This window comes from Porites lutea, chromosome 3 (assembly GCF_958299795.1).
Source record: "Porites lutea chromosome 3, jaPorLute2.1, whole genome shotgun sequence".
In the NCBI taxonomy this organism is placed as follows: domain Eukaryota; kingdom Metazoa; phylum Cnidaria; class Anthozoa; order Scleractinia; family Poritidae; genus Porites; species Porites lutea.
The window spans coordinates 33,703,381-33,728,380 of NC_133203.1; the positions used below are offsets into that span (position 1 = coordinate 33,703,381).

The following is a 25,000-nucleotide window of genomic DNA, read 5'->3' on the forward strand; positions in this document are numbered from 1 at the left end:
TTGGAGCGGACTTAGGAAATAGATTGTTCTATTGTTGAGGATTAGCCTCAACAAGTTGTGTGCAGAGATCATCCATTTTTCACTTGACCTTGTTTTCGCGACGTCCCTACTATCTGAGGGCCTGGCACTGATACGAGAGAATTCTCTGATTATTTATTATAGACAATAAAGAGAGAGCAAACTGGTAGCCTGCGTGGCAGGTGCCCGTTAAATAGGGTTTTGGTTAGTTTTGATAGAGAGCGAGTGACGGGAAAACACTTCATACGCGCACGCGTCAAAATTTCTCCCTAAACTCTAAAAAACCAGCGCCGGCTACACTAGGGCTAGCAAATCGGCCCGGCGGGGGGGGGGGGGGGGGGGGGGGTACTGCCATATGTAGGCTATAAAGGTATGTGCCGCTATGAGGGGTATGGTTTTCAAGCAGTTTACTCTGAGATAGGGTATATGAATCTGAGAGTTTGTGTCTAGAGTAGGGTATCAATTCAAGGAAACTGATCAATTGGTTGAAGATTTCAGTATAGACTAGGAAATTGCCACTGACCCAAAGATATCAAAGAATCAAATCGGCAAGTTTAAAGTTACACAACTCAGCCTAAAAGCTACTATAAGATAGAGGAGATTTGGGGAGTTTACTCTAGTATAGGGTAGCGAAATTCAGCTGAACTAGCTCTGGTATCGGTTAAGGGTTCAAGGGCCCCAGCGGCACATCCCCACCCAAAAGTTCCTTAAGTAGAACATTGTAACTACAGTCTATTCACGTTCTTTTATCAGTCCTTCAGTGTTGTCTTTTCGCCAATAATTCGTGCTTAGCGTCAGATGGTGTCATCTGGGTCAGGAAACAATGCATACCGTATACACGCGATTAAGCGCAGCAGATGAGAGCAAAATTACCCATAAACACTGGTCTTGAATAAACACCGTCCCCTACTCTAAAAATTGCGGCGTACATTAATACTCAAGGATTAAATGAAACACTGGGCACAACTTGTAACTAACACAGGAATTTTAAGAATGTGAGCCGCTATCGAATAAACGCAGCCCTAGCATAAACCTCACATCAAAAAGCTGAAAATTTAACAAACGCGCGGCGTTTAATCGGGTAAACAGGCGTGTAACTTCCGTTTAACTTTTATTGAAGCGCATCCGTAGGCAAGCGTTACATGCTTTGTCCTTGTCATAAGAAAAAAAACGTACAAAAACAGGCAAAGGCATGTTGTATATGATGCTTTGAATAGTCACTTTCCTCTTTTTTTACTAAAACAAAATGAAGTTTTTTCTCGACAAAACTTTTTTATTTCCTAAATCCTTGGAAGCTGATCTTTGGAAATCTATCATAGTGAGGATATCTACACGTAACAGCATTGGCAAACCCTGGGGCAATAGCTTCATGCTGGGTTTGGAGCAGAAACAAAATTAATTTTAATGTACCCGGAAGATAGAACGAAAACAAGTATACATTTCAGATTCATGGAAGTAAAAATAGTGAAAACCCATCAATCAATGTTGACAAACCCTAAGCTCTCAAAAGAGGGAACACAAGGACTGTCGTTCGAAAATAAGCAAGATTTTGCCTAGATGTCAACAGCTTAAGAGCTCAGCTCAATCCTAAACCACCCAACACTTTCGGAATTTTTCTTTCAACTTCCCTATGATTTTCTGAAGCTTTACTTTTCACTTCCTAAAACGGATGTTGTTCGCAAAAGGGGACCGTGACGAGAACAGGAATCAGAAAATCTCTCGATTTCGTACACTCCTAAAAAGCATGTAAATTTTCGAGAAATGACAACAAAGTCCCCGTAAATTCGAGAAGGCAGAAGTTGCCCTAGGATGACCGTACGGACAAAACATTTGATAGCGTCGCTTAGAATGCATTTGTAGATCTTTAAACACCAAACCAGCCTAAAACAGGTTTAACAGGTTCTAAAAGCATTTGTCAGATCCTTTTGTTTTTAAATCCGTATCCTACAAGAGGAACTCAAGCCTTACAAATCTGAAATCCTTGAGCTTGGCCTCACCATTGTCCTCCTTAGTTTTCTGCAATAAAAATGATCGTCAACTTTTGGAAACCTCTGGTAAGTCTAATCATATTTAAAAGGTCGCAAGTTTAAGTCTTGGACATGATAAAAATACCGTACTTGATATCCGAGGGATTTAGACGCTTAGACCAACCCATGTTTAATGGTAACTTTGTAACCCTTCAGACTGAGAAAAATCCCCACCCTTTTCCAGACTAATTGCCAACCAATAACTCCATTTCTTCATAGCAGTGATCAGTTTTTCACAGTACTCTCCAACCGGGCCCTCTAACGCCTCCGCAAAGACAGGTAAGCGAGGAACCTAGAAAGGCAGTCGTCCTTATCATTTTGGGTTTGGAGCATAGCCAAAGCAAATTGCACATTTTCTTGGAAAATGCCAAGTTAGCTAGATGATGGCACACATCATGGTATCACATTTTGTTCTCTTAACAGGATAATAGGATGAGGGATAAAGGTTCTGGAACATGGTCAACAAAAACGGAAACGAAGAAACAATACAGGGTTGCATTCCAGCCGTTTGGAAAGAGCAGGATTAGCTGGTGCTGACAAAACATGTCCTAAAGCAGCTGAAATGATCTGGATATTTCGCCTTGGGAGATGTACAATTTCACGTTATAATCTCCACGAATAGATGACATTTAACCTCTCCTCAGAATAAAAAGCGTGCACCCTGCAAAAAGGTCTTACAGTCTTCTACATCCAACTGCTCGTTATCGCGTCATAAGCGAATAACTGGACCCGCAGCATGGAGTTCACTGCGACTCTTTCCGTGATTGTCTTTCTCTTTCAACTTGCTGTAGTTTGCACTGTAAGTATATTACAACAGTATTCAAGTTTTAAAAAACTATATTACATCACATCTGCGAGACAAAATACACTGAGAATAGTCTGAAAAATCAAGAATTCCTGTACAAATGGCTTGCTAGGAACCGGAAGGGAGGTTACTCGTTTATATAGGCCGCATTGGTGTGTGCCGCCCCAAAGGTTATGGTTTTTGCTCCTTTTTGGTCTGAAGACGGGTATAAACTTTGCCCATTTTGGTCTGGAATCGGGTGTGGTTTTCGAGGAAACTACGGGAGTGTATGAACGTATTTATCGTTTCAATTCCAAATGAATAAGAAATTAAAAGAGAAATATACAAATTCGAAATGAATTTTAAGCAATCGTTTTTGTTGGCGTTCTAATCTAGGTCATGATGACATAATTTCTCAAAGGCCAGGTCTGAGAACGGGTGCAAAAATTGACATTTGTTGGCCGAGTGGATATGGACAGTAGATAAAATAAGTAAACGATACTATTCGATAGCAATCGATAAAAGCTTTCGCCGATTAAATACGTGTGATGATGTCATTCCGTTATCGGTGAAAGTTGGGTTTGGATTACAATTTTATTTTTTATAGCAGTTTAAGGCCTCATTTGAACAATATTTTTTTAATTATGCTGCTGAAGGACAACATGAAGAGATTATTAAAAATCTTTATCACCTCTTTTTATTATGCTTTAAGGTGGTTCACTCCTCCTGCCTGGAAACCACGTGCTTAGAGAGTCACTGCAGCGGACAGGTAAGTCACATTTGCTTTTAAAAATATTCAAACATCTAACAGTCATTGAACTACCTGATTTTGAGCGGTGAAGTGGATCAAGTTGTATACAAGATAGTTCCAGGAAATTAGTGATAAGAATTTTCTGGCATTTGGAAGCTGTTGGCTGTTGATCATGACACCTCATGATACCATACACAGAAGGTGTATTCATTGTAGCGACCACATTAATAAACAAATTAGATCCAACTCCTTTAACTCGTTTGACCAACTGTGTCAATAGACCTTTTCACGGTTTATGACACCATCTTGGCTGGGGGATAAACACGGCTACAAAGAGGCTGATTTCCACAGCGAAAATGTATTTTAAAAGACATTTGTACTGAGATTATTCTCATGAAGTATAAAGAAGAGATTCAGGTTATAAGGTCTTATAACGACCTTAAAACGAATTTTTAAGATTTCATACAAACCCTTCTAATCAACATTATGCAAATTACAATGAAATTAGAAGCCGCATGAGAAGATTTGCAATTCGAATTTACGGACGTCGTACCTTCTTTAATAGCCCTATTTTCTATTGTTTGAATAATATCTATAAAACTATTTAAAGTAGTGGCAAGTGTTGGAAATCTAACACTTTGTAGAGGCGTTATAGCGGTTCCAAGTGGTCCAAAATCTCATACATTAACTGTAAGTTTAGCTGTGTTTGCCCCCAAGCCAAGGTGGCGTCATAAACAGTGAAAAGGTCTATTATCAAAGCGCTGCGAAGAACTTATCATTGTAGAGGTCCAATTCGAGGCCCAGTGGTGAGATTCAGGCTGATAAAGTTTTGCGATTAAGCTTTTTATGTTGTCTGATTCTATTTATTTACGCATCTTTTCTAAGGGAAAAGTGATTTACCATCAGACCATGACTCCGACTGGGTTGGAGGCGCATGCGTCATATATATCGACAGTTCTCGTACATCAACATCCCAACAACTCACATTCAACGCAGACGCAAAAGACAATGCCGCTCTTCTAAAAATACCCATGATTCCTTCTGGTGTTTTGAAAGCTGGAAAGCCGCTGACTGTAGAGATCACCGTTGCAAATGACGTCAGTATTGGAGGCAAACCTATTGATAGCGACATTAGATACGTGGTGTCTGACGGCACAAGATTTGTTGGGTTTGAAACTTGCGACAAGGACAACTACAAAACCAATGCACCCTGCTATGGAATTGAAGGGGTTTCAGGTGCGAGTGCTTCTTCCCTGCGAGGAAATCCGGTTCTTCCCAAACCCAACGACTCCTTCTACCCTGGACAGTTTGTCTTTACTCTCAAGTTGGATGAACGCTGGGGCTCGTGCTACATTCCGCATGACGGAGGTTTCGTGAGGACCGCTGGTTACAACAACCGTCTGATGTTGAACAAGGGACTCAACCTGGAAGTCTACAAAAGCCACAAAGGAGAAAGGGTCGGTATCAGATTCATCAAAGTGGCTATCATTCAAGATGATGCTTAAAGATACAGCAAAGACTTACGTAATCAACGTCTTTAGTCAGTAACATTAACAAAGTAAGTTTCGTGCTCTGTGATTGTTTCATTTGATAGAAAATAAATAGAGAAATAGAACAACAATGTGTCCGCCTTATTTCTCAGTGTCAATATACCAATGGTCGATGTCTCGAGTGATTGAGTGATTCACAGGCAAATAGATACATGCATTGAATGTAAAGAATAGCGCCATATTCTCTATTTTCAGATGTGCAGCAACGTGCAGCAATGTCAAGAACACCCCCCTTGTAACAGACCCAGTGAGACCCTAACCAGTGGTTCAGACCCTGCAGCGTCACACTTCCAGGCCCAGCTTAAGTTCTTTGAGCTAAGTTAGCCTTGAATTGAAAGCGGTTTTATTGGGATTACAATACCCTTTTAAACGTTTATTTCCTACCCATGAAACATATCTTTTGAAAAAACTCCAGCTGCATGGAAGCGTGCCACACAATCACCTCATTGCAATATAATTACCAAGACCTACTAAATCTAACCAAAAAATGTGTGGGAGGGGACTTCCTAGTAATAGGCTAAAGAAGATGTGTCGCTGGATGGATTGGACTGGATTGATTATAACAGCTTTGCTTTTTTCAAGAGTTAGTAGAACAGCGTTGGGAATTTTCGGGATTTGGGGGGGTAAACATATTCTTGTAAGAAGGGATTAAAAACTATGAAGATTGTAAGACAAATGCATGATAAACAGAAAGTCACTCATATCGGGTCGCCCAAAATACATTTGCTCAGAAGTGACGAAGGTGGGGTAAGTAATTGGCCACAGAATTGACTATAACGGGTTAAGGGTTCTGAGAGGCCAGCGGAACACGCCCAGCAAAAATTTACCAAAGTACCTCCCCCCCCCCCCCCCCCACCCACCCCGCCCCCGAGGCCGGGGAACAAATTGTGCCGGCTTCAGTGAATATAAAAACAATTATGACCTTGGTTTTAAATTACTTTTAAACCACTCTGACACCCTCAAGCTGCAAATTCGTACATGAAAAAAATTAAACAATGGATCTATATTCCTCGAGGAAGGCGTGCTAAGAGTGCTTGTCATCAAGATAAAGTTAAGATCCTTACGCCTCTACCCATCAATGAACTATATTTAGTTGATGATATGTTTGTATTTGTTTTTCCGTTATCAAAAGCAAGTAGCCGCACCATACCACGTCACGTTCGTCCGTTTCTTTACTAAATTTATTTTTTCTGTTAACTCCTGGTAGTGGTCGGTCGAAATATCGTAACTATTCTCATTCGTCTAAAAGCCACCGAGTGACGATTTAATCAACTAGATTACTGCGTTCTCCCTTGTAAAGCAGTCTATTTGTTCTTTACCGTCCCCAGGGAAATTCCCTGGGCCTTTTATACGCCCTAGCAAACAAATTCGCCGTCTTCACGCAAGTCTACTCTACAACGGGCAAGCAAGTTTCCCCACCCTTCTCCCTTTCAGCGGCGCTGGCAAATTTTCTCTATCAGCTCACCCTATGCCTTATGCAAAATGTTTTACCCATAACTTATCCATCAAAAGGCATAAGGTGGCTTTTATGCGAATTTGAATTAGTTACTATAGTCTATTCAGGTTGTTTGATCAGTTCTTGTAGTCGCCTTTTTGACAATAATTTACAATAAGCGTCAGTTGTGTGTAACTTATATTAAGGCGCATCCATCCGTTTTTCCCTACCCTTAAGGAAAAGCGCCCAACAATGTCGCATGATGCTTTGATTAGTCGATTACTCCTCTTCATTTAAAGTAATGTCTGGTTACAAAGGCGGTTACTTTGCTTCACACTCGTTTTGAAGTTAGTCGAGCGGTTTTCGGGTGACCCGTCATGCTATAAATAGCTAAAACTTACTATAAAGCCATTTACAGATCATAAGTGACACAGCAGTCTTGACTTTTACTTTTCGCTTCTCTCTTCCCCTCTTTTTTCGCTTTTCTTACCTCGTTTTGTTTCTTTTCCTGGGTATTTAGTTGGCTTTTATTTATTTTGGTGCGAAAAATTTTTAGGAAAGCCTTTAGAATCTAGGGATTAAATGAAAGGAAAGGTAGGTGGGTACCGAAACAAAATTTTCTTGATGGAAAATTTCAGGTCAATGTTACATGGTTTTTTGCCTTTTTCTCCGCGGGTGTCCTTAACTGAATTGTGCTCATGGTATGGTTTGAATGATCTCTTCACAAACTGCACAACTTAGCGGACAAAGTTGTCCTTGATCATTAAAACCGATGATGTCACAAGCGGTAGAAGGGACGTGAATTGGTTAAACAATTACTCAAGTATCTTTTTTGTATGCATCCAGTCACTAACTCACGACACGAGAAGGATTTGGTCATAGACTCAACGTAGACTCGTTCATTCAGTAAAGCAGTGTACTTGTGCTCTTTTTTTTATAACAACAGCTAATTCCCGGGAGCTAATTATACGCTCTTAGTTCCTTCAGTTCCGTTTAAAACATGTTCTCAAAGTTTTACTACAAAATGATTTGTTCCTCAGTGTATCAAGGAATAATCACGGAATAATATACCACATGGTTAGTGTTAAAAAATATCCCCGAGTATTTGAGTATCTTTATTTGTACAACTCATAAATTAGAGCAGAATTAAAACGTTGTTAACAATAAGTGACCCTCGGTCAGAGTAGATCTTGGTATGTTCTTAAAATTTATGCCTGTAGGTTCTTATAAAAAAGTTCTTACATGATGGTAGTGATAGTACGTGATTAGATATAAAAGACGGTACAAGTGATATCCTTTGTGGTAAACAAAGTAATTTAATATGAGTAAACTTCCGCTGTTAAGCCCTTTCCCGCACCAGTTACAGGCCCAATCAAATACCTGTAAAAGAATATGTCCGGTTACACGCTCCCCTCAGATGTAAGCCCCTTCTAGCTTGCATTGAAATGTGTTAAATTTGTTTTACCACGTTTTGAAGCTTCAAAAAGCGGGTAAATTGACAAAGTATTTGGATCAACACTGCTATGTAGCTTGTTTTGAAATACTATTTAGTCAGGTTATTAAGCCCCTTCCCCGTTTTTTAAGCCTTCTTAAAACCCCTTACGTAGTTGTATAAGCTAGCTATAAGCTCGACTCAGGGTTTACAAGCGGATGTTTTCTGTAATGCAGCCCACAATGAAATCCTATAGGTAGAAGAGTAGAAGCGCATGCATGTTTTTTACGTAATGATAGCATACGTATTAAATTATAGCACGTTCTAGTTATTGTAGCTTTTCCAAAATCACATATTTGCACGCTTGCTTACACGACGATAAGCATATTTCCGATTTGTAACAATGCCAGTTTGTCCTGTTTATAACCTTAGTTAGCCGGAACGTGACATTTTAGTTTTAAGGTTCAACCTTTCTTTTAAAGTAAAAAGCACTGTTTAATCACCATAACATCATAACGGAGAATAAACAGGATGGCAAACGTTCAACAAAAAAACGCGACTAACATAATTCATTTATCTAAAGCATATGGGTATAAAACAAGTCCGAAATCGAAAGTCCAAAAGTTGGGATCCGGTCCGTCGGAAGGCCGAAATACTGAGAAAGACGAAAGTCGGAAGAGGACGTCACAAGACCCTTGACACCTTTCGTTTTTAACCCAATAAACAGATAACATTTAACCTCTCCACAGAATAAAAAGCGTGCAACTACTCAAGTCTTGCAGTCTCCTCCATCCAAACTGAACCAGCATGGCGCTCACGGTTACTCTTCTCTCTCAACTTGCTGTGCTTTGCTCTGTAAGTACATAACGAGGCTACTCAAGTTTTTAACAATTACAGAAGAACTTTGATTTTTCGGACTCGACAAGACCGGGGTAAACAGTCTGAAAAATGGAAAACCTCTTCAAGAAAGATTTTAAAATTACGGTCAAACCTCTTTACTTTACGGACACCAAAGGGACACAACTAAGTGTCCGCTTTACAGAAGTGTCCGTATTACAGAGGCAGGAAATGTATGATTTTTGGCTTTTCTGGGACCAAACGAACTGTCCGTAATAGAAAGGTGTCCGTTATAGAGGTGTCCGTAAGGAGAGGTTAGACTGTACTCGAAAACATGTGAACGGGAACTAAAATGACTGGAAGTTTGGAGCCCCCACCCCCACGCAATATTATCTCAAACGTTTACTTTATGGAAATCAATCGGGGTTCAACACCGTCATCTTCATTTAAGGGCATTTTAATTATTTATTTCGCGGTAAAGTCGTCCTGTCCGACCAAAAAGACGCCAGGGTTATAAATTAAATAACCCTTTGTATCATGTATAAAATCAATTAAAATTCATAAAATCTCATTATGCTTTCAGGTGGTTCATTCTTCCTTTCTGGAAACAACGTGCTTACGGAGTCAATACTGTGGACAGGTATGTTACATTTGTTCTAAACACCTTATACTAGAACACGTTCGATCGATAAAAATTCTAACATAACTCCGAGGCTTTAGGGTCAAAATTGCACATTTTTCACGACTGTCACACAACTTGAGTACAAAAAAAAAACAAACCAAATATAGAAAAATGACCAGTACGCCAAGAAGTCATGTTCGAGTTTTAATAAATATATTTTAAGTAATAGTTTTCTGACAGTTAAATTTTCTTACTTTCGTTGATCTCCGGGTGGCCAATATGATGAAATGGGGCAATCTTTCGCTGTTTGCTTATTAGTTCCCAGGCCCCGCTAGTTATAATTTTATTACAGTTTTGGTTAGAAAGTTAACAAAGTAATAGGTTGATAAATTTCTCGAGTTATGCCAGGAGCCAATTACTTATGCACTACGATACGCCGGGAAAGTGAATTAATTACTACTATAATTTCCCAATCATCACAATATTTGACGAATCAGAACCAAAGCCGAGTTAAAGTCCTCTTAAAACGACAATCCTCGTTAACCTCGGATACTTTCTTTATTTTTACTTTTTCTAAGACTCACTCTTGAAATAAAAGCAAAAAGTAAAAAAAAAAACTTGGTTGTTCTGTTGTCTGATTATATTTACGCATCTTTTCAAAGGGAAAAGTGATTTACCATCAGACCATGACTCCGACTTGGTTGGAGGCGCATGCGTCATATATCGACAGTTCTCGTACATCAACAGCCCAACAACTCACATTCAACGCAGGCGCAAAAGACAATGCCGCTCTTCTTAAAGTACCCATGATTCCTTCTGGTGTTTTGAAAGCTGGCACGCCGCTGACTGTAGAGATCACTGTTGCACATGACGTCAGTATTGGAAGCAAACCTATAGATAGCGACATAAGATACGTGGTGTCTGACGGAACCAGGTTTATTGGGTTTGAAACTTGCGACAAAGGGAACTACAAAAGCAATGCACCCTGCTATGGATTCGAAGGGGTTTCAGGTGCAAGCGCTTCTTCCATGCAAAATAATCCTGTTCTTCCCAAACCCAACGACTCCTTCTACCCTGGACAGTTTGTCTTTACTCTCAAGTTGGATGAACGCTGGGGCTCGTGCTACATTCCGCATGACGGAGGCTTCGTGAGGACCGCTGGTTACAACAACCGTGTAATGTTGAACGAGGGAGTCCACCTGGAAGTCTACAAAAGCGACAAAGGAGAAAGGGTCGGTATCAGATTCATCAAAGTGGCTATCATTCAAGATGATGCTTAAAGATACAGTTAAGACTTATGTAATCAACGTCTTTAGTCAGTAACATTAACAACGTAAGCCTTCATGTTCTGTGTTTGTTTAATTTGATGGAAAATAAATAGTGAAATAGAACAACAATGTGTCCGCCTTATTTCTCAGTGTCAATATACCAATGGTCGATATCTCGAGTGATTGAGTGATTCACCGGCAAATAGATACATGCATTGAATCTAAAGAATAGCGCCATATTCTCTATTTTCAGATGTGCAGCAGCGTGAAGCAATGTCAAAAACACCCCCCTTGTAACAGACCCAGTGAGACCCTACCCAGTGGTTCAGACATTGCAGCGACACACTTCCAGTCCCACCTTAAGTCCTTTGAGCTAAGTTAGCCTCCCCGATACTTGGCGAATAGTTTGTTTCTGCCTCGCTAATTTTTTGCTTCCCCGGTCACTTTCTATTGTGACTTCAATAAAACCAGTGTATTTCGTTATTAATGTTCATTTAAAAGAAGCAAAAATGTAAATCATTACTGATCAATCTGTCAATCTTGATCTTTGGCCGTTATCTGTAGAAAAAGAAACACTTTTGAAATGTAATTTCACCTCATAGTAGCCGCAATCCTTCTAAAAACGTGTGTGAAAGATCATGGGGATAGCTTTAGCCGATTGCAAGATCGAGAACTCCGTTCATAAATCATGGCCGTGATATACTGGGGTCAATAGAAGGACATCAGACGTGGCTTCAACTAACCTTTTCCAAGGTAAGTTACACATACATCAGTTGCTTTAGATTTTCAAAAGAAAATCATTTTTTGTCTATTTACATACCTTTTAAAAACTGAATTGACACCAGCAAAAAAAAAATAAGGGAGGCGGTAAGATGGAAACATGGAAAGCAGAGGAAAAAACGTATGAAATTCAGTCATCCTGCACTCCAAGAAAAGGGTATGGCAGAGATATACAATAAAATCTCAGGACTAAGAATAAACTTTATCTCAGTTTTTATTTATTTTTTCTTAAATGCAAACAAAAACGCTGATCAACAAAGAATGAATAGTCCCAAACGTCCGGTAATAACCTGCGCGCCGTTAGAGAGACTAACTCGTTCCTATGCCTATCAGTCGCCCGAAACTGCCTTTTTTCGCGGCCCCTGTCATACCTGTCACCCTGGCCCTCTACAACAACAATAACAACAATATATTTTATTTCCCTTATTGAGGTTTACAAGGGTGCACTAGCCAGCAGGTAGCTAGAGCTAATCTTGGCCGGTCAGTTAATTTACTTGAGGGAACATTTAATTTTACATGGTTAAAATAAGGAAAGATTATTCTGGGGAAAAAAAAAGATACAGTGCATAAAAGATTTACAGAAGTTAAAGTTTTCGGAAAAAAAAAAAACGGTATCAGTTCATTCTCTTGCCCCTCTTCTCTTTTCTACTCTTGCCTGATTCGCCCAACGGACTTACCGTGATAGTAGCTCAGTGATCGTAGTGAATCACAACATATGTTTGTTAAGAATGAAGTTACGCAAAAAGCAGCTTACTTCGCATAGTGGACCCAGCCGAGAGAGTTCCGAAACTTGGTTTATCAACTTAGTTGAATTAGGGAAGCCACCCTTGTAAGAGGGTCTCAATGGGGTTAACCGATAGGCGTAAAACGGCCAAAACTTTAGCCGATAGCCGTAAAAATTGAAAAATTTTAACCGTAAATAGGGTAAAAAAGAGTTAACCGTAAAAGAAAGTGTTCCGTAGATTTGCTACTTTTAACGAAGGTGCTAAACTCACTTATGGTTGCGTTTTTTATTTCCCGGCTAGTGTGACTCCGTACGCACGTTAGGCGAAGCGCCCTTTAGGACTTAACCAAGACCTAGGCTCCATTTCCAGCGCTCTCTCCGGGAACTAACTAGCGAAAGTGTGGCTTCTTTCTGGAGATTAATATTTGCAATTTTCCGGACGTCGTGCCCTCGAAACACTAGTGAAACAACACGCAGAGATGTCACTGTTTGTAAAACACGTTGCCGATAAACAATATTTCCCTGTTTTTCTCTGACGCTACGGTAGATATTGCCATGCCTATTCCCTGTACGGCGCTTTCCCACGCAATCTCGGTCGAGGCATTTCGGTGGCGAACTCGCTCGGACCACGTGACCCGAAACGCATTAGCCGTGCGGAATAATGCGGCCTACGGACAAGGCAACGGCAGACAATCGTTCCGTGCAGTCCTTCCCTATCATTAAAAACACTGGACATGGGAATTTAGTAATTGGCCGTTTTCACACTATAGCTAGAAATGGATCATCCGCCTGGGACTAGCCTGTGTACAGTCGCGTCCTCCCCACAGACACCCCTTCTTCGATTTTTTCTGAGGGGAGGGGGCGGCTTTACACAGGCTATCTGGAACGGATAATCCCGTCTTCAAAAGTCAGGCGGATTGTTCGTTCAAAATTAAAACTATTCTATTTTCAAATGAAGACATATTACCTATCTGACGCGAATCATCAAACGGATAACCCGTCTCACACGAATAATCCTTCTGTAGTGTGAAAACGGCCATTTCTGTTATAATGAATGTCGCGTCTCGGCCTTGATTTGGCGTTTGCGTGTCTGCTTTTGTAAAATAATATTAGAAGTGGAATACTTTATAAAAAGTATGATCTATCTTTGTCAAAATTTTTCAAAAGAATAGCTTATTTCATCCCGAGATGATCCGAAGACCCTTATTCATTGAAACAAAAGAAGTTAATTTTTAACTTTTTCGTTAACGGTAACTGAAAAAATTAACCGATAGCCGTAAAAGAGCCAAAATTTTAGCCGATAACCGTAAAAGCCACCACCCCATTGAGACCCTCTTGTAAAAACATTGCACTGAAACTTACGCACTGAGTGCTAGAGTTCAAAACCTCAGTTTTTCGATCTTTTTACGATAGAATATTGATTTTTAAATAAACTCAGTTGATAACTCAAGTTTTTGTAGTTCATTGCACCATCGACACATTATGGAACTGCAAAATTTCACGGAAGGGAGATCGCGCAACAAGATAGCATGACGCTTTGATTGGTCACGTAGTTTTTTTCGTTAGATATAACTACTAATTTTAGTCGCAGCTTTCTAGCGACATGACTCAGTATGTCGATGAATAGGTGACCTTTAACATCTATTCATGTACCTATTAAAAATTTCATTGACTCGAAAGGAGCTTTCTGGGGATTACAAACCTTTGAAATTCCGTCTTTTAACCACTTGAAAATAGTCGTTGACAACATTCCAGCTATAAGCGTTGCACACATTCACCTGACCGCAATCCAATGTTACTACTAAGGCCTACTAAGTCTATCTTGAACGTTAGTAGTATAGCCAAGCACTGACCTATGCACCTTGAATTGAAAGCGGTTTTCTTGAGATCACAATACAATTTTAAAAGATTGCCGTCTCCTTCCCATACTAAAATATCTTTTGAAAACACTCCAGCTGTATTGAAGCGTTCCACTCATTCACCTCATTGCAATATAACTACTAAGGTCTACTAAGTCTATCTAAAAAATGTGTGACGGGAGGGGTGGGGGACTTCCTACTAATAGGCTAAAGAAGATGTGTCGCTGGATGGATTGGACTGGATTGATTATAACAGATTTGTATTTTTCAAGAGTTAGTAGAACAGGGTTGGAAATTTTCGGGATTTTGGGGGGTAAACATATTCTTGTAAGAAGAATTGACTATAACGGGTTAGGGGTTCAGCGGCGCGGTACACGCCAGACAAAAATTGATCCAAGTACCTCCGCCCCCCACCCCCGAGGCTGGGAAATAAACTGAGCCAGCTTCAGTGAATATAACAACAATTATGACCTTAGTTTTAAATTCCTTTTTATAACAATAACCACTACGACACCCTCATGCTGCACATTCGTATATTAAAAACATTTAAACAATGGATGTATGGCATGATAAGGGCACATTGTCCATTAAATAAATTAAGAACCTTACGCCTCCAGCCATCCATGAACGTGATTATAATCTATAAACATTAACTATGTTTGGTTGACAATTTACTTTTATTTGTTTTTCCGTTATCAGGTGCAAGTAGCCGCTCCATACCACGTCACGTTCGTCCGTTCCTTTACTAAATATGTATTTTTGTTAACTCCTGGTATTGGTCGGTCGAAATATCGTAACTATAGTAGTCTATTCAAGTTGTTTGATCAGTTCTTGTAGTCTCCTTTCTGACATTAATTTTTAATAAGGGTCAGTTGTGTGTAACTTATCTAAAGGCGCATCCATCCGTTTTTCCCTACCCTTCAGGAAAAACGCGCAAAAATGTCGCATGATGCTTTGATTAGTCGATTACTCCTTTTCATTTAAAGTAATGTCTGGTTACAAGGAGGGTTACTTTGCTTCACACGCGTTTTTCTGGTCACCGTCGTGCTATAAAGAGCTAAACTGACTTAACTATAAAGCCATTTACAGGTCGTAAGTGACAGAGAGGTCGTAACTTTTACTTTTCGTTTCTCCCCTCCCCTCCTTTTTCCCTTTTCTTGTCTCGTTTTGTTTCCTTCCCCGGGCATTTAGTTGGCTTTATTTTGGTGGGAAGAATTTCTAGGAAACTGCTTTTAGGTTCCTAGGATTGGATGAAAGGAAAGGTAGGTGGGTACTGGAAAAGATTTTCTTGATGGAAATTTTCCGGTCATTGTTACATGGTTTTTTGCCTTTTTCTCCGTGGGTGTTCTTGCCTGAATTGTGCTCAGGGTATGGTTTGAAAGATCTCGCCACAAGCTGCACAAGTTAGCGGACAAAGTTGTCCTTGATCATTAAAAAACGATGACGTCACAAGCGGTAGAAGGGAAGTGATAGGTTAAACAATTACTCAAGTATCTTTTTTGTATGCATCCAGTAACTAACTCGCGACACGAGGAGGATTTGGTCATAGACTCAACGTAGACTCGTTTATTTAGTAAAGCAGTGTGCTTGTACTCTTTTTTTTATAAGAACAGCTAATTCCCGGGAGCTAATTATACCCTCTTAGTTTTTGCAATTTGAGCCTAAAAACGTTCCTTTTAAAACATGTTTACAAAGTTGTACTTCAAATTTGACTTGTTTTTCAGTGTATCACGGAATAATCACGGAATAAGAAAACCACATGGTCAGTGTTAAAAAATATCCCTGAGTATTTGAGTATCTTGATTTGTACAGCTCATAAAAAAGAGCAGAATTAAAACGTTCTTAACAATAAGTGAGCCTCAGTCAGAGTAGATCTTGGTATGTTCTTAAAATTTATGCCTGTTGGTTCTTGTAAAAAAGTTCTTAAATGATGGTAGTGATAGTACGTGATTAGATATACAAGACGGTATAAGTGATATCCTTTGTGGTAAACATATTTGCACGCTTGCTTACACGACGATAAGCATAGTTCCGATTTGTAACTATGCCAGTTTGTCCTGTTTATAACCTTAGTTAGCCGGAACGTGACATTTTGGTTTTAAGGTTCAACCTTTCTTTTAAAGTAAAAAGGACTGTTTACTCACCATAATATCACAACAGAGGATACAAAGGATGGCAAACCCTCTTGAAGCCTTTCGTTTTTAACTCAATGAATAGATGATATTTAACCTCTCCACAGAATAAAAAGTGTGCAACTACTAAAGGTCTTGCAGTCTTTTCCATCCAAGCTCGTTATCACATCAGAAACGAAAAACTGAACCAGCATGGCGTTCACTGTTACTCTTCCCGTGATTGTCCTTCTCTCTCAGCTGTCTGTGCTTTGCTCTGTAAGTACATAACGAGGCTACTCAAGTTTTTAACAATTACAGAAGAACTTTGATTTCTCGAAGTCGACAAGACCCGGGTAAATAGTCTGAAAAAATGGAAACCCCTTTAAGAAAGATTTTAAAATTACAGTCAAACCTCTTTAATACGGAGACCAAAGGGACAAAACCAAGTGTCCGCTTTACGAGGTGTCCGTATTATAGAGGTAGGAAATGTATGATTTTTGGCTTTTCTGGCACCAAACGAACTGTCCGTAATAGAGAGGTGTCTGTAAGGAGAGGTTAGACTGTACTCGAAAACATGGAAACGGCAACTAAAACGACTGGAAGTTTGGAACCCCCACCCCCACGCAATAACATCTCGAACTTTTAGTTTATGAAAATCAATCGGGGTTCAACACCGTCATCTTCTTTTAAAAAAATCGTCCTCTCAACCAAAAAAGCGCCAGGGTTATAAATTGAATAACCCTTTGCATCATGCATAAAATCAATTAAAATTCATAAAGTCTCATTATGCTTTCAGGTGGTTCATTCTTCCTTTCTGGAAACAACGTGCTTACGGAGTCAATGCAGTGGACAGGTATGTCACATTTGTTCTAAACACCTTATACCAGAACACGTTCGATCTATCAAAATTCTAAGATGACTCCGAGGCTTTAGGGTCAAAATTGCACATTTTTTACGACTGCCTCACAATTCCCAGGAGAGACGTGAGTACAAAGCAAACCAAACCAAATATAGAAGAATGACGAGGACGCCTAGGAGTCGTGTTGGAATTTTAATATATATATTTTTTATCGAACATAGTAATAGTTTTCCAGCAGTTAATATTTCTTACTATCGTTGATCTTCGGGAGGCCAATACAATGAAATGACGCAACTTTCGCTGTTTACTATTAGTTCCCAGGCCCCGTTAGTTAATATTTTATTACAGTTCTAGTTAGAAATTTGACATATGGGGGAAAAATTCTAAAGTCATGCCAAGAGCCGATTAGTTATGCACTACGCTAGGCAGGGAATATGAATTAATAACTGCTACTAGTTATAAGATAACTAAGATAGTACGCGCGCTCTGATTGGCCGAGAGGCGTGTTTGCATGACAGTATGTAGAGATGGTTGTGACGTCAAGATGTTTTGCTTTTCGCGCGCTTATCACGCAAGCATGAATTTGAAAAAGGTTTTGAGTCGAAAAACTCTACAAGTTTGCTATATTCAGTACCCATTTCCTCGTCGCTTGAAACCTCAAAAATCCTTAGAAACATGCCGTGTCACTTTTTTTCGCTTGAGCTGACATTTTAAGCGAGAAAAACCCGTATTTTGCAAAGTATCTTTTTTGCAAAACAAAGATTGATTACACGTACAAGCTTCGTGTACAAGACTTTGCGACTGGTAAGAATTTCTCTTTTAATCAATGCTCTGAGCAAGAGAGTTTTGCTTTTTTTCTCGGGAAAGGTATTTTATAAAAGCAATAGAAAACTTTTTTCCTGTGTTTGCACAGTCCTCATATAAACACTCAAGGGGTTGGGGGAATTCGAGACAGTTATGCAAACCCGAGACGAAGTCTCGGGTTTGCATAACTGTTTCGAATTCTCCCAAACCGTCTCGTGTTTATATCAGGCTATGCAAACACGACAAACGTTTTCCATTGCTTAATTATAGCTATCGCTAAGTGCCAACGAGCAATGATTTTACCTATCCGTGCGCTGTTCAATTTGTTAAGAAATGTCATGCAGCGTACTCGTACATTATACTTGGAATCGTTTGTTGAGTGCCTCATCTAAGTACACTGGGGTTGAGTTCTTAACAAAACAGTTAACGCTAACGGGGGGCTCACGAACGGCTTAAAATGACGGGTGGATTCATTTGCAACATACGCGTATAGCTGTCACATTTCTCCGCTGGAATTGTTTTAATTTTTGTTTTGTATTTTAAGCCTAAAAACAATAAAAAATCCCAGCGGGCAAATGCGACAGCTATACGTGTATGTTGCAAATGAATCCACCCGACGATTGGTTACAGACGGGATGAGCACGGGACTCACGAACACGCACACAACTCGTGAATTCTCTGTCCTGTAATACGTTTTCGCTCGAAAACATTGCATTCTCTGTTCTGCATTACGTCATAAAAGTTACCTTTCACTATAATCCTAGGTAACCTAAGGTACTCTCCTTATTTTTACTTTTGTCAAGGCCCACTCTTGAAATAAGGGCAAAAAGTGAACAAAACTTGGTTGTAAGTAGTGGAGAGGAAGTTGATAAAAATCAATCAAATTCATCTTGTGTGATCATGTCCGTAATCTCATGACCGCTCTGTTTTACAAAGCATTGATATTGCAAGGAGAAATTTGATGCTGATCACTCTTAGGGCTTAAAGGGTTAAACTCAACCGACCGAGTCCAAATATTTACAATGCATTTCTTGACGGAGTATGAAAACAGTGTTTTGAGTAAGAAAAAATCGATCGTGCTAGAGGCAAGTAAACAAAAAATAAAAGATTCAAACCAGGAGGAGGTCAGAATGGTGTCTTGATTCAAACTTTTTCCTTGACACCGGTTTCGTGACGTAATTAGTATGGGCAAAGCGCAAGCGCTGGGGGTGGGGGACGGGGATCAGGGCAGCCAGAAAAGTAGTCTTTCATGGAATACATTTGCTTTGACATAAGGAACGCTTAAAAAGTTGTGGCTTTTTTAAAGTTCTGTAAACAAAATTTCTCAGACCAGGATGCCATAATACCATATTCGAAAAGACAGGCACGTTTTACGTGCATGAGCTATTTTGAATGCTTCAGTGTAACTTACAGTATCGACAATCTACTGTTTTAATCCTAAATTAAGGCTATGTTTTGTGCGAAACTGGATACTGCTGTAAAAATTTCCTTGACTCGAAAGGAGCTTTCTCGGGATTACAAAGTGACGAAGATGGGGTAAGTAATTGACTATAACGGGTTAGGGGTACTGAGAGGCCAGCGGCACACGCCCAACAAATATTGACCCAAGTACCTCCCCCCCCCCCACAACACCACCCTGCCCCCGAGGCTGGGGAACACACTGCGCCGGCTTCAGTGAATATAACAACAATTGTGACCTTAGTTTTAAATTACTTTAAAACCACTCCGACACCCTTATACTGCACATTCGTATGTGAAGAAAAACAACTAAACAATGGATGTATATTTGTTGAGGAAGGCGTGCTAAGAGCGCATTGTCCATTAAGTTAAAGTTAAGTTCCTTGCGCCTCCAGCCATCAATGAACGTGATTATAATCAATAAACATTTAAGGCACTGTGACACGCTTCTGCGCATGTGTGACATCTTGATTTTTTTTTCTGGCGAACGCTTTTTCAAGATTGGCTTTTGGTGAAGAAATCTTCTTCCATCGACGCTAAGACGCCCGAGAAAGCCATATTCAAGAGCTATTTGGTCCATTTTGGAAGTTTTAAACCTAACTGTTTCCCTCGGGATCTGATATTAAGTGTGTATTGTTCTTCAGTGTATCACGGAATAAGAAAATAAGATGGTTAATGTTAAGAAGTGTCCCTGAGTATCTTTATTTGTACAACTCGTAAAAAAGGAACAGAATTAAAACGTTCAAAATTGACCCTCAGCCAGAGTAATTCTTGGTATGTTCTTAAAATTTAGGCCTGTAGTTTTTTTTATAAAAAAAGTCCTTACACGATGGTAGTGATAGTACGTGATTAGATATACTGGACGGTATAAGTGATATCCTTTGTGGTAAACTCTGTATTTATATGAGTAAATTGCACCCACTCACCCCCCCCCCCCCCCCCACCAGTTACAGGCCCAACCAAACACCTGTACAAATAATATTTCTCGTTATACGCTCCCCTCGGATGTAAGACCCCACTAGCTTGTTCTGAAATGTATTTGATTTTTTTACGACATTTTGAAGCTTAAAAAAACGGGTAAATTCTTGAAAAAGTATTTTGATCAACAATTCAGTGTAGCTTGTATTGAAACGCTATATTTTATCCGATTACAAGCCCCTCCACCCCCCCCCCCCCCCCCCCAGTCACGGAAATAAGTTCAAATAAGTTTAGGAAAACACGCAGAAATCTACGTGACAGTTGACTTGCTTTAGAATAGCGTGACAACCATGTTGAAATAGCTACAAAGTGATGTAATGTTCTTGAAAGAGATACGTAGAGAACCCTGGGATTCTAAAACCGGTGCGAGAGAACGGAGAAAATGTAAATACACCGAAGAAAAGGACCTGGGATGTCATGTTGTGTGAGCTAATTGGAGTCAGATGGGAATTAGACTGCAAAATAGTCGGTTTTTTTCTCAAAATCAGTAAAGAAATCGGTAAAGCGTGGCGTAAGAGTCTTTTTAGCGTATCTCCCCAGTCTCACTCTCCGTTTTCAGCCTCGTTCCAGACCTTTTGTTTGACTGCTCGCGCCCACTTGAATACGCAAAAATACGGACTGTTTTGCAGTTGGAAGTTTTGTGTTGATGTCATAGCGATTACGGAACCGAACACATAGTTTTTACGTACTTGTAGAATACGTATTATAGCACGTTCTATTATCGCAGCTTTTCCAAAATCACATATTTGCATGCTTGCTTACACGACGATAATCATATTTCCGATTTGTAACAACGCCTGGCCTGTTTGTCCTGTATATAATCTTTATTAACCCTAATGTGACATTTAAGTTTTAAAAGTGTTGACCTTAGACTAAAAGGAAGGACTGTTTACTCACCGTAACATCATAACGTAGGATGAACAGGATGACAAACGTTCAACAAAGAAGCGTGACTAATATAGTTATATAATTTTGAAATAAGTCCGAATGTTGAAAGCCGGTAGGTCGGAAGTCCCAAATAGGAAGACTTAGACGTGGGAAGAGGACGTCAGAAGACCACCCGAAGACCCTTGACGCCCTTTTAACTCAATAAATAGAAGACATTAAACCTCTTAACAAAATACTACTTCAATCTCCTCCATTCAAGCTTGTTATCACATCAGAAAAGAAACTGACTGAACCAGCATGGCGTCCACGGTTACTCTTCTCGCTCAACTTGCTGTGCTTTGCACTGTAAGTACATTACAAGGCTACTCAAGTTTTTAACAATAACAGTAGAATTATTTATTTAGAGATGAAGTCCTCCTCCAAACCCTTCTCCCCCTCACAGAAAAAAAATAAAACTTTTTGCTTCATGCACAAAATCAGTTAAAATCCATAAAATCTCATTATGCTTTCAGGTAGTTCATTCCTCCATTCCTCCATTCCTCCATTCCTTCCATGCTTAGGGAATCATTGCAGTGGACAAGTATGTCACATTTGTTCTATACACTGTACAATAGCACACGTTCGATAAAAAAAATTCTACCATGACTCCGAGGCTTTAGGGTCAAAATTGCACATTTTTCACGATTGTCTCACAATTCCCGGAAGAGATTTGACTACAAAGAGAACCAAATATAGAAAAAATGACCAATACGCCACGGAGTCATGTTAGAGTTTTAATAAATATATTTTAAGTAATAGTTTTCTAGCAGTTAAAATTTCTTACTTTCGTTGATTTTCAGGCGGCCAATATGATGAAATGGGGCAATCTTTCGCTGTTTGCTAATTAGTTCCCAGGCCCCGCTAGTTATAATTTTATTACAGTTTTGGTTAGAAATTTAACAAATTCATTGGTTGATAAATTTCTCGAGTTATGCCAGGAGCCAATTACTTATGCACTACGTTACGCAGAGAAAGTGACTTAATTAATAATATAATTTCCCAGTGATCATAATATTTGACGAATCAGAACCAAAGCCGAGTTAAAAAGTCCTCTTATTAATACGTCAATCCTAGGTAACCTCAGGTACTTTCTTTATTTTTACTTTTTTCAAGACTCACTCTTGAAATAAGAGCAAAAAGTAAACAAAAATTGGTCGTTCTGTTCTCTGATTATATTTACGCATCTTTTCAAAGGGAAAAGTGATTTACCATCAGACCATGACTCCGACTTGGTTGGAGGCGCATGCGTCATATATCGACAGTTCTCGTACATCAACATCCCAACAACTCACATTCAACGCAGGCGCAAAAGACAATGCCGCTCTTTTTAAAGTACCCATGATTCCTCCCGGCGTTTTGAAAGCTGGCACACCGCTGACTGTAGAGATCACCGTTGCTCATGACGTCAGTATTGGAAGCAAACCTATTGATAGCGACATAGGATACGTGGTGTCTGACGGCACCAAGTTTATTGGGTTTGAAACTTGCGACAAGTACAACTACAAAACCAATGCACCCTGCTATGGAATTGAAGGGGTTTCAGGTGCAAGCGCTTCTTCCATGCAAAATAATCCGGTTCTTCCCAAACCCAACGACTCCTTCTATCCAGGACAGTTTGTCTTTACTCTCAAGTTGGATGAACGCTGGGGATCGTGCTACATTCCGCATGACGGAGGCTTCGTGAGGACCGCTGGTTACAACAACCGTGTGATGTTGAACAAGGGACTCACCTTGGAAGTGTACAAAGGCAACAAAGTAGAAAGGGTCGGTATTAGATTCATCAAAGTGGCTATCATTCAAGATGATGCTTAAAGAGGCAATAAAGAAGGTCTATTTCATGTAATCAACCTCTTTATAGTCAGTGAGGCTTGATTTCCACTACCAAGTAATTTTTCCGTGCGAACAAACGTAAAATTACGCAACAGTGGAAATCAACCCTGATACTAGGAAAAAACATGAAGCTTTTCATGTACTGTGTTATATTTTTTCATTTGAAAACAATAAAGAGAATTAAGTAGCTTCTTGTCCTTTTTGGTGGGTGTCAATATTCCAAGGGTTGAAATCTCTTTTCAGGTGTCATTTGAATGATTTACTAGCAAATAAATAAATGCACCTGGAGTAAAACAGCATCATGTTCTCGGAAACCAAAATTAGTCGAAAAAATGAGTGAAGAATCAGTATCTTTTAATAAGGTGGCCCGACCCAGAGAAAAGTCGACACTCACCGAAAAGACATAATTCAAAAATGAGGAATAAGGTTTACGGAAAAAAAAAACCTTGTGTGTTATTCATTTTCAACGGCAATATTTTTCACATGTGGTGTAACTTAAAATTGCGTTTATTCTAGTTAAATCCCACATTAGACATTCCTCTCAACGATACCTAGGAATTAGCTTTGGTTGTTGAAGGAAATCTCTGTAAGACGGCATCGAGGTTCAGGAATTTTCATGATCTTTCGACATGCATAAAAGTGGATATTTTAACCCCAAATAATCGTTTTTCTTAATCTTTGTAGGTTTTCCCGTTGCAAAAACAAAGTTGCGTTTCTACTGAATGAGTGAGATAGACAAGCCAAACTGGGTGAATTTAAGTCATTTTGAAACGTTAACCCTTTAAACCCTAAGATGAAAAATTGAATTCTCATTTGTTGCCCCCATTCATTTCCTACAGAAGTAGTGGAGAGGAAGTTGATAAAATATCAATCAAATTCATCTTGTGTGATCATGTCCGTAATCTCATGACCACTCTGCTTTACAAAGCTTTGATATTACAAGGAGAAATTTGATGCTGATCACTCTTAGGGCTTAAAAGGCTAAACTCAACCGACCGAGTCCAAATATTTACAATGCATTTCTTGACGGTGTATGAAAACAGTGTTTTGAGTAAGAAAAAATCGATCGTGCTAGAGGAAAGTAAACAAAAAAGGAAAAGATTCAAACCAGGAGGAGGTCAAAATGGTGTCCTGATTCAAACTCATGTCTTGACATCTGTTTCGTGACGTAATTAATAATGGGCAAAGCGCAAGCGCTGGGTGTGGGGGACGGGGATCAGGGCAGCCAGAAAAAATAGTCTTTCATGGAACACATTTGCTTTGACTTAAGGATCGCTTAAAAAGGAGTGATGTAGCAGCTTGCCTAAGGTCTCCTCTGATTGGCTAATAGCTAATTCCTCTGTTTTATTGATTTTTATATGTCTCTATAATTGTTTTAACCCGAGATATTGTTTGCTGGTTGATTGTAATTAAAATAGGTTAATTTTAAATTTCATTTATCTTTGCAAAATGACCTCATTTTCATACCCAAGATGAAAGCAGTTCCGTATTAGCAAACTTTCCTCCGCCATTTTGCAAGGTTTTATGGCTCACCCCAGTACCTTATGGATGCCAACGCGCGCGCAGGACTTTTCTTTTTTAGCGGAGCTCCTTGCGCGCGCGAGCGGAGCACCATAACTAAGATTATACTACTACATGGGAAATTTCTGCAATTTGATTGGCTTAGAGCAGTGGTATTTCAGCTTAATTTGACATACCTACATGTGAAAATTACAAAACCTTTGTGGGTAGTAGTATAAACAAATAGTAACATGATTTGTACGTGATATTTGGCGTAAATACCACTCGTGATATTTCAAAATTGTCTCAAATTTCACTCGCCTAACGGCTCGTGAAATTACGTATAACAATTTCGAAATATCACTCGTGGTATTTATGCAAAATATCACTACAAATCATGCTATTACCTATACTTATACTACTACATGAGAAATTTCTGTAATTTG

General features: G+C 39.5%; 1 protein-coding gene and 1 pseudogene across 3 annotated transcripts; both read left to right on the forward strand.

Moving 5' to 3' along the window:
- The first annotated feature begins 2,749 nt into the window (after positions 1–2,749).
- Positions 2,750–5,089, forward strand: LOC140929652 (uncharacterized; annotated as a pseudogene).
- Positions 5,090–8,778: 3,689 nt separating this feature from the next.
- LOC140930985 (uncharacterized) lies at positions 8,779–23,156 on the forward strand. Of its 3 annotated transcripts, none has more exons than XM_073380730.1 (3): positions 8,779–8,852; positions 9,418–9,474; positions 10,119–10,853. In XM_073380730.1, the coding sequence occupies exons 1-3, from the start codon at positions 8,805–8,807 to the stop codon at positions 10,734–10,736; spliced, it is 723 nt and encodes a 240-aa protein (XP_073236831.1). In that variant the 5' UTR covers positions 8,779–8,804; the 3' UTR covers positions 10,737–10,853. The 3 variants fall into 3 exon arrangements, with proteins under 3 accessions (XP_073236831.1, XP_073236830.1, XP_073236829.1); XM_073380729.1 differs by lacking the exons at positions 9,418–9,474; positions 10,119–10,853 and adding exons at positions 16,995–17,051; positions 22,419–23,051 and having other exon boundaries at positions 8,791–8,852; XM_073380728.1 differs by lacking the exons at positions 8,779–8,852; positions 9,418–9,474; positions 10,119–10,853 and adding exons at positions 16,372–16,474; positions 16,995–17,051; positions 22,419–23,156.
- The last annotated feature ends 1,844 nt before the right edge of the window (positions 23,157–25,000 follow it).

Excerpts from the sequence above, each read along its gene's own strand:
- LOC140930985 (XM_073380728.1), top strand. The coding sequence starts at position 16,412 with ATGGCGTTCACTGTTACTCTTCCCGTGATTGTCCTTCTCTCTCAGCTG. Across the intron at positions 16,475-16,994 it reads AGCTGTCTGTGCTTTGCTCT|GTGGTTCATTCTTCCTTTCT; the intron begins GTAAGTACATAA and ends TTATGCTTTCAG. Across the intron at positions 17,052-22,418 it reads GGAGTCAATGCAGTGGACAG|GGAAAAGTGATTTACCATCA; the intron begins GTATGTCACATT and ends ATCTTTTCAAAG.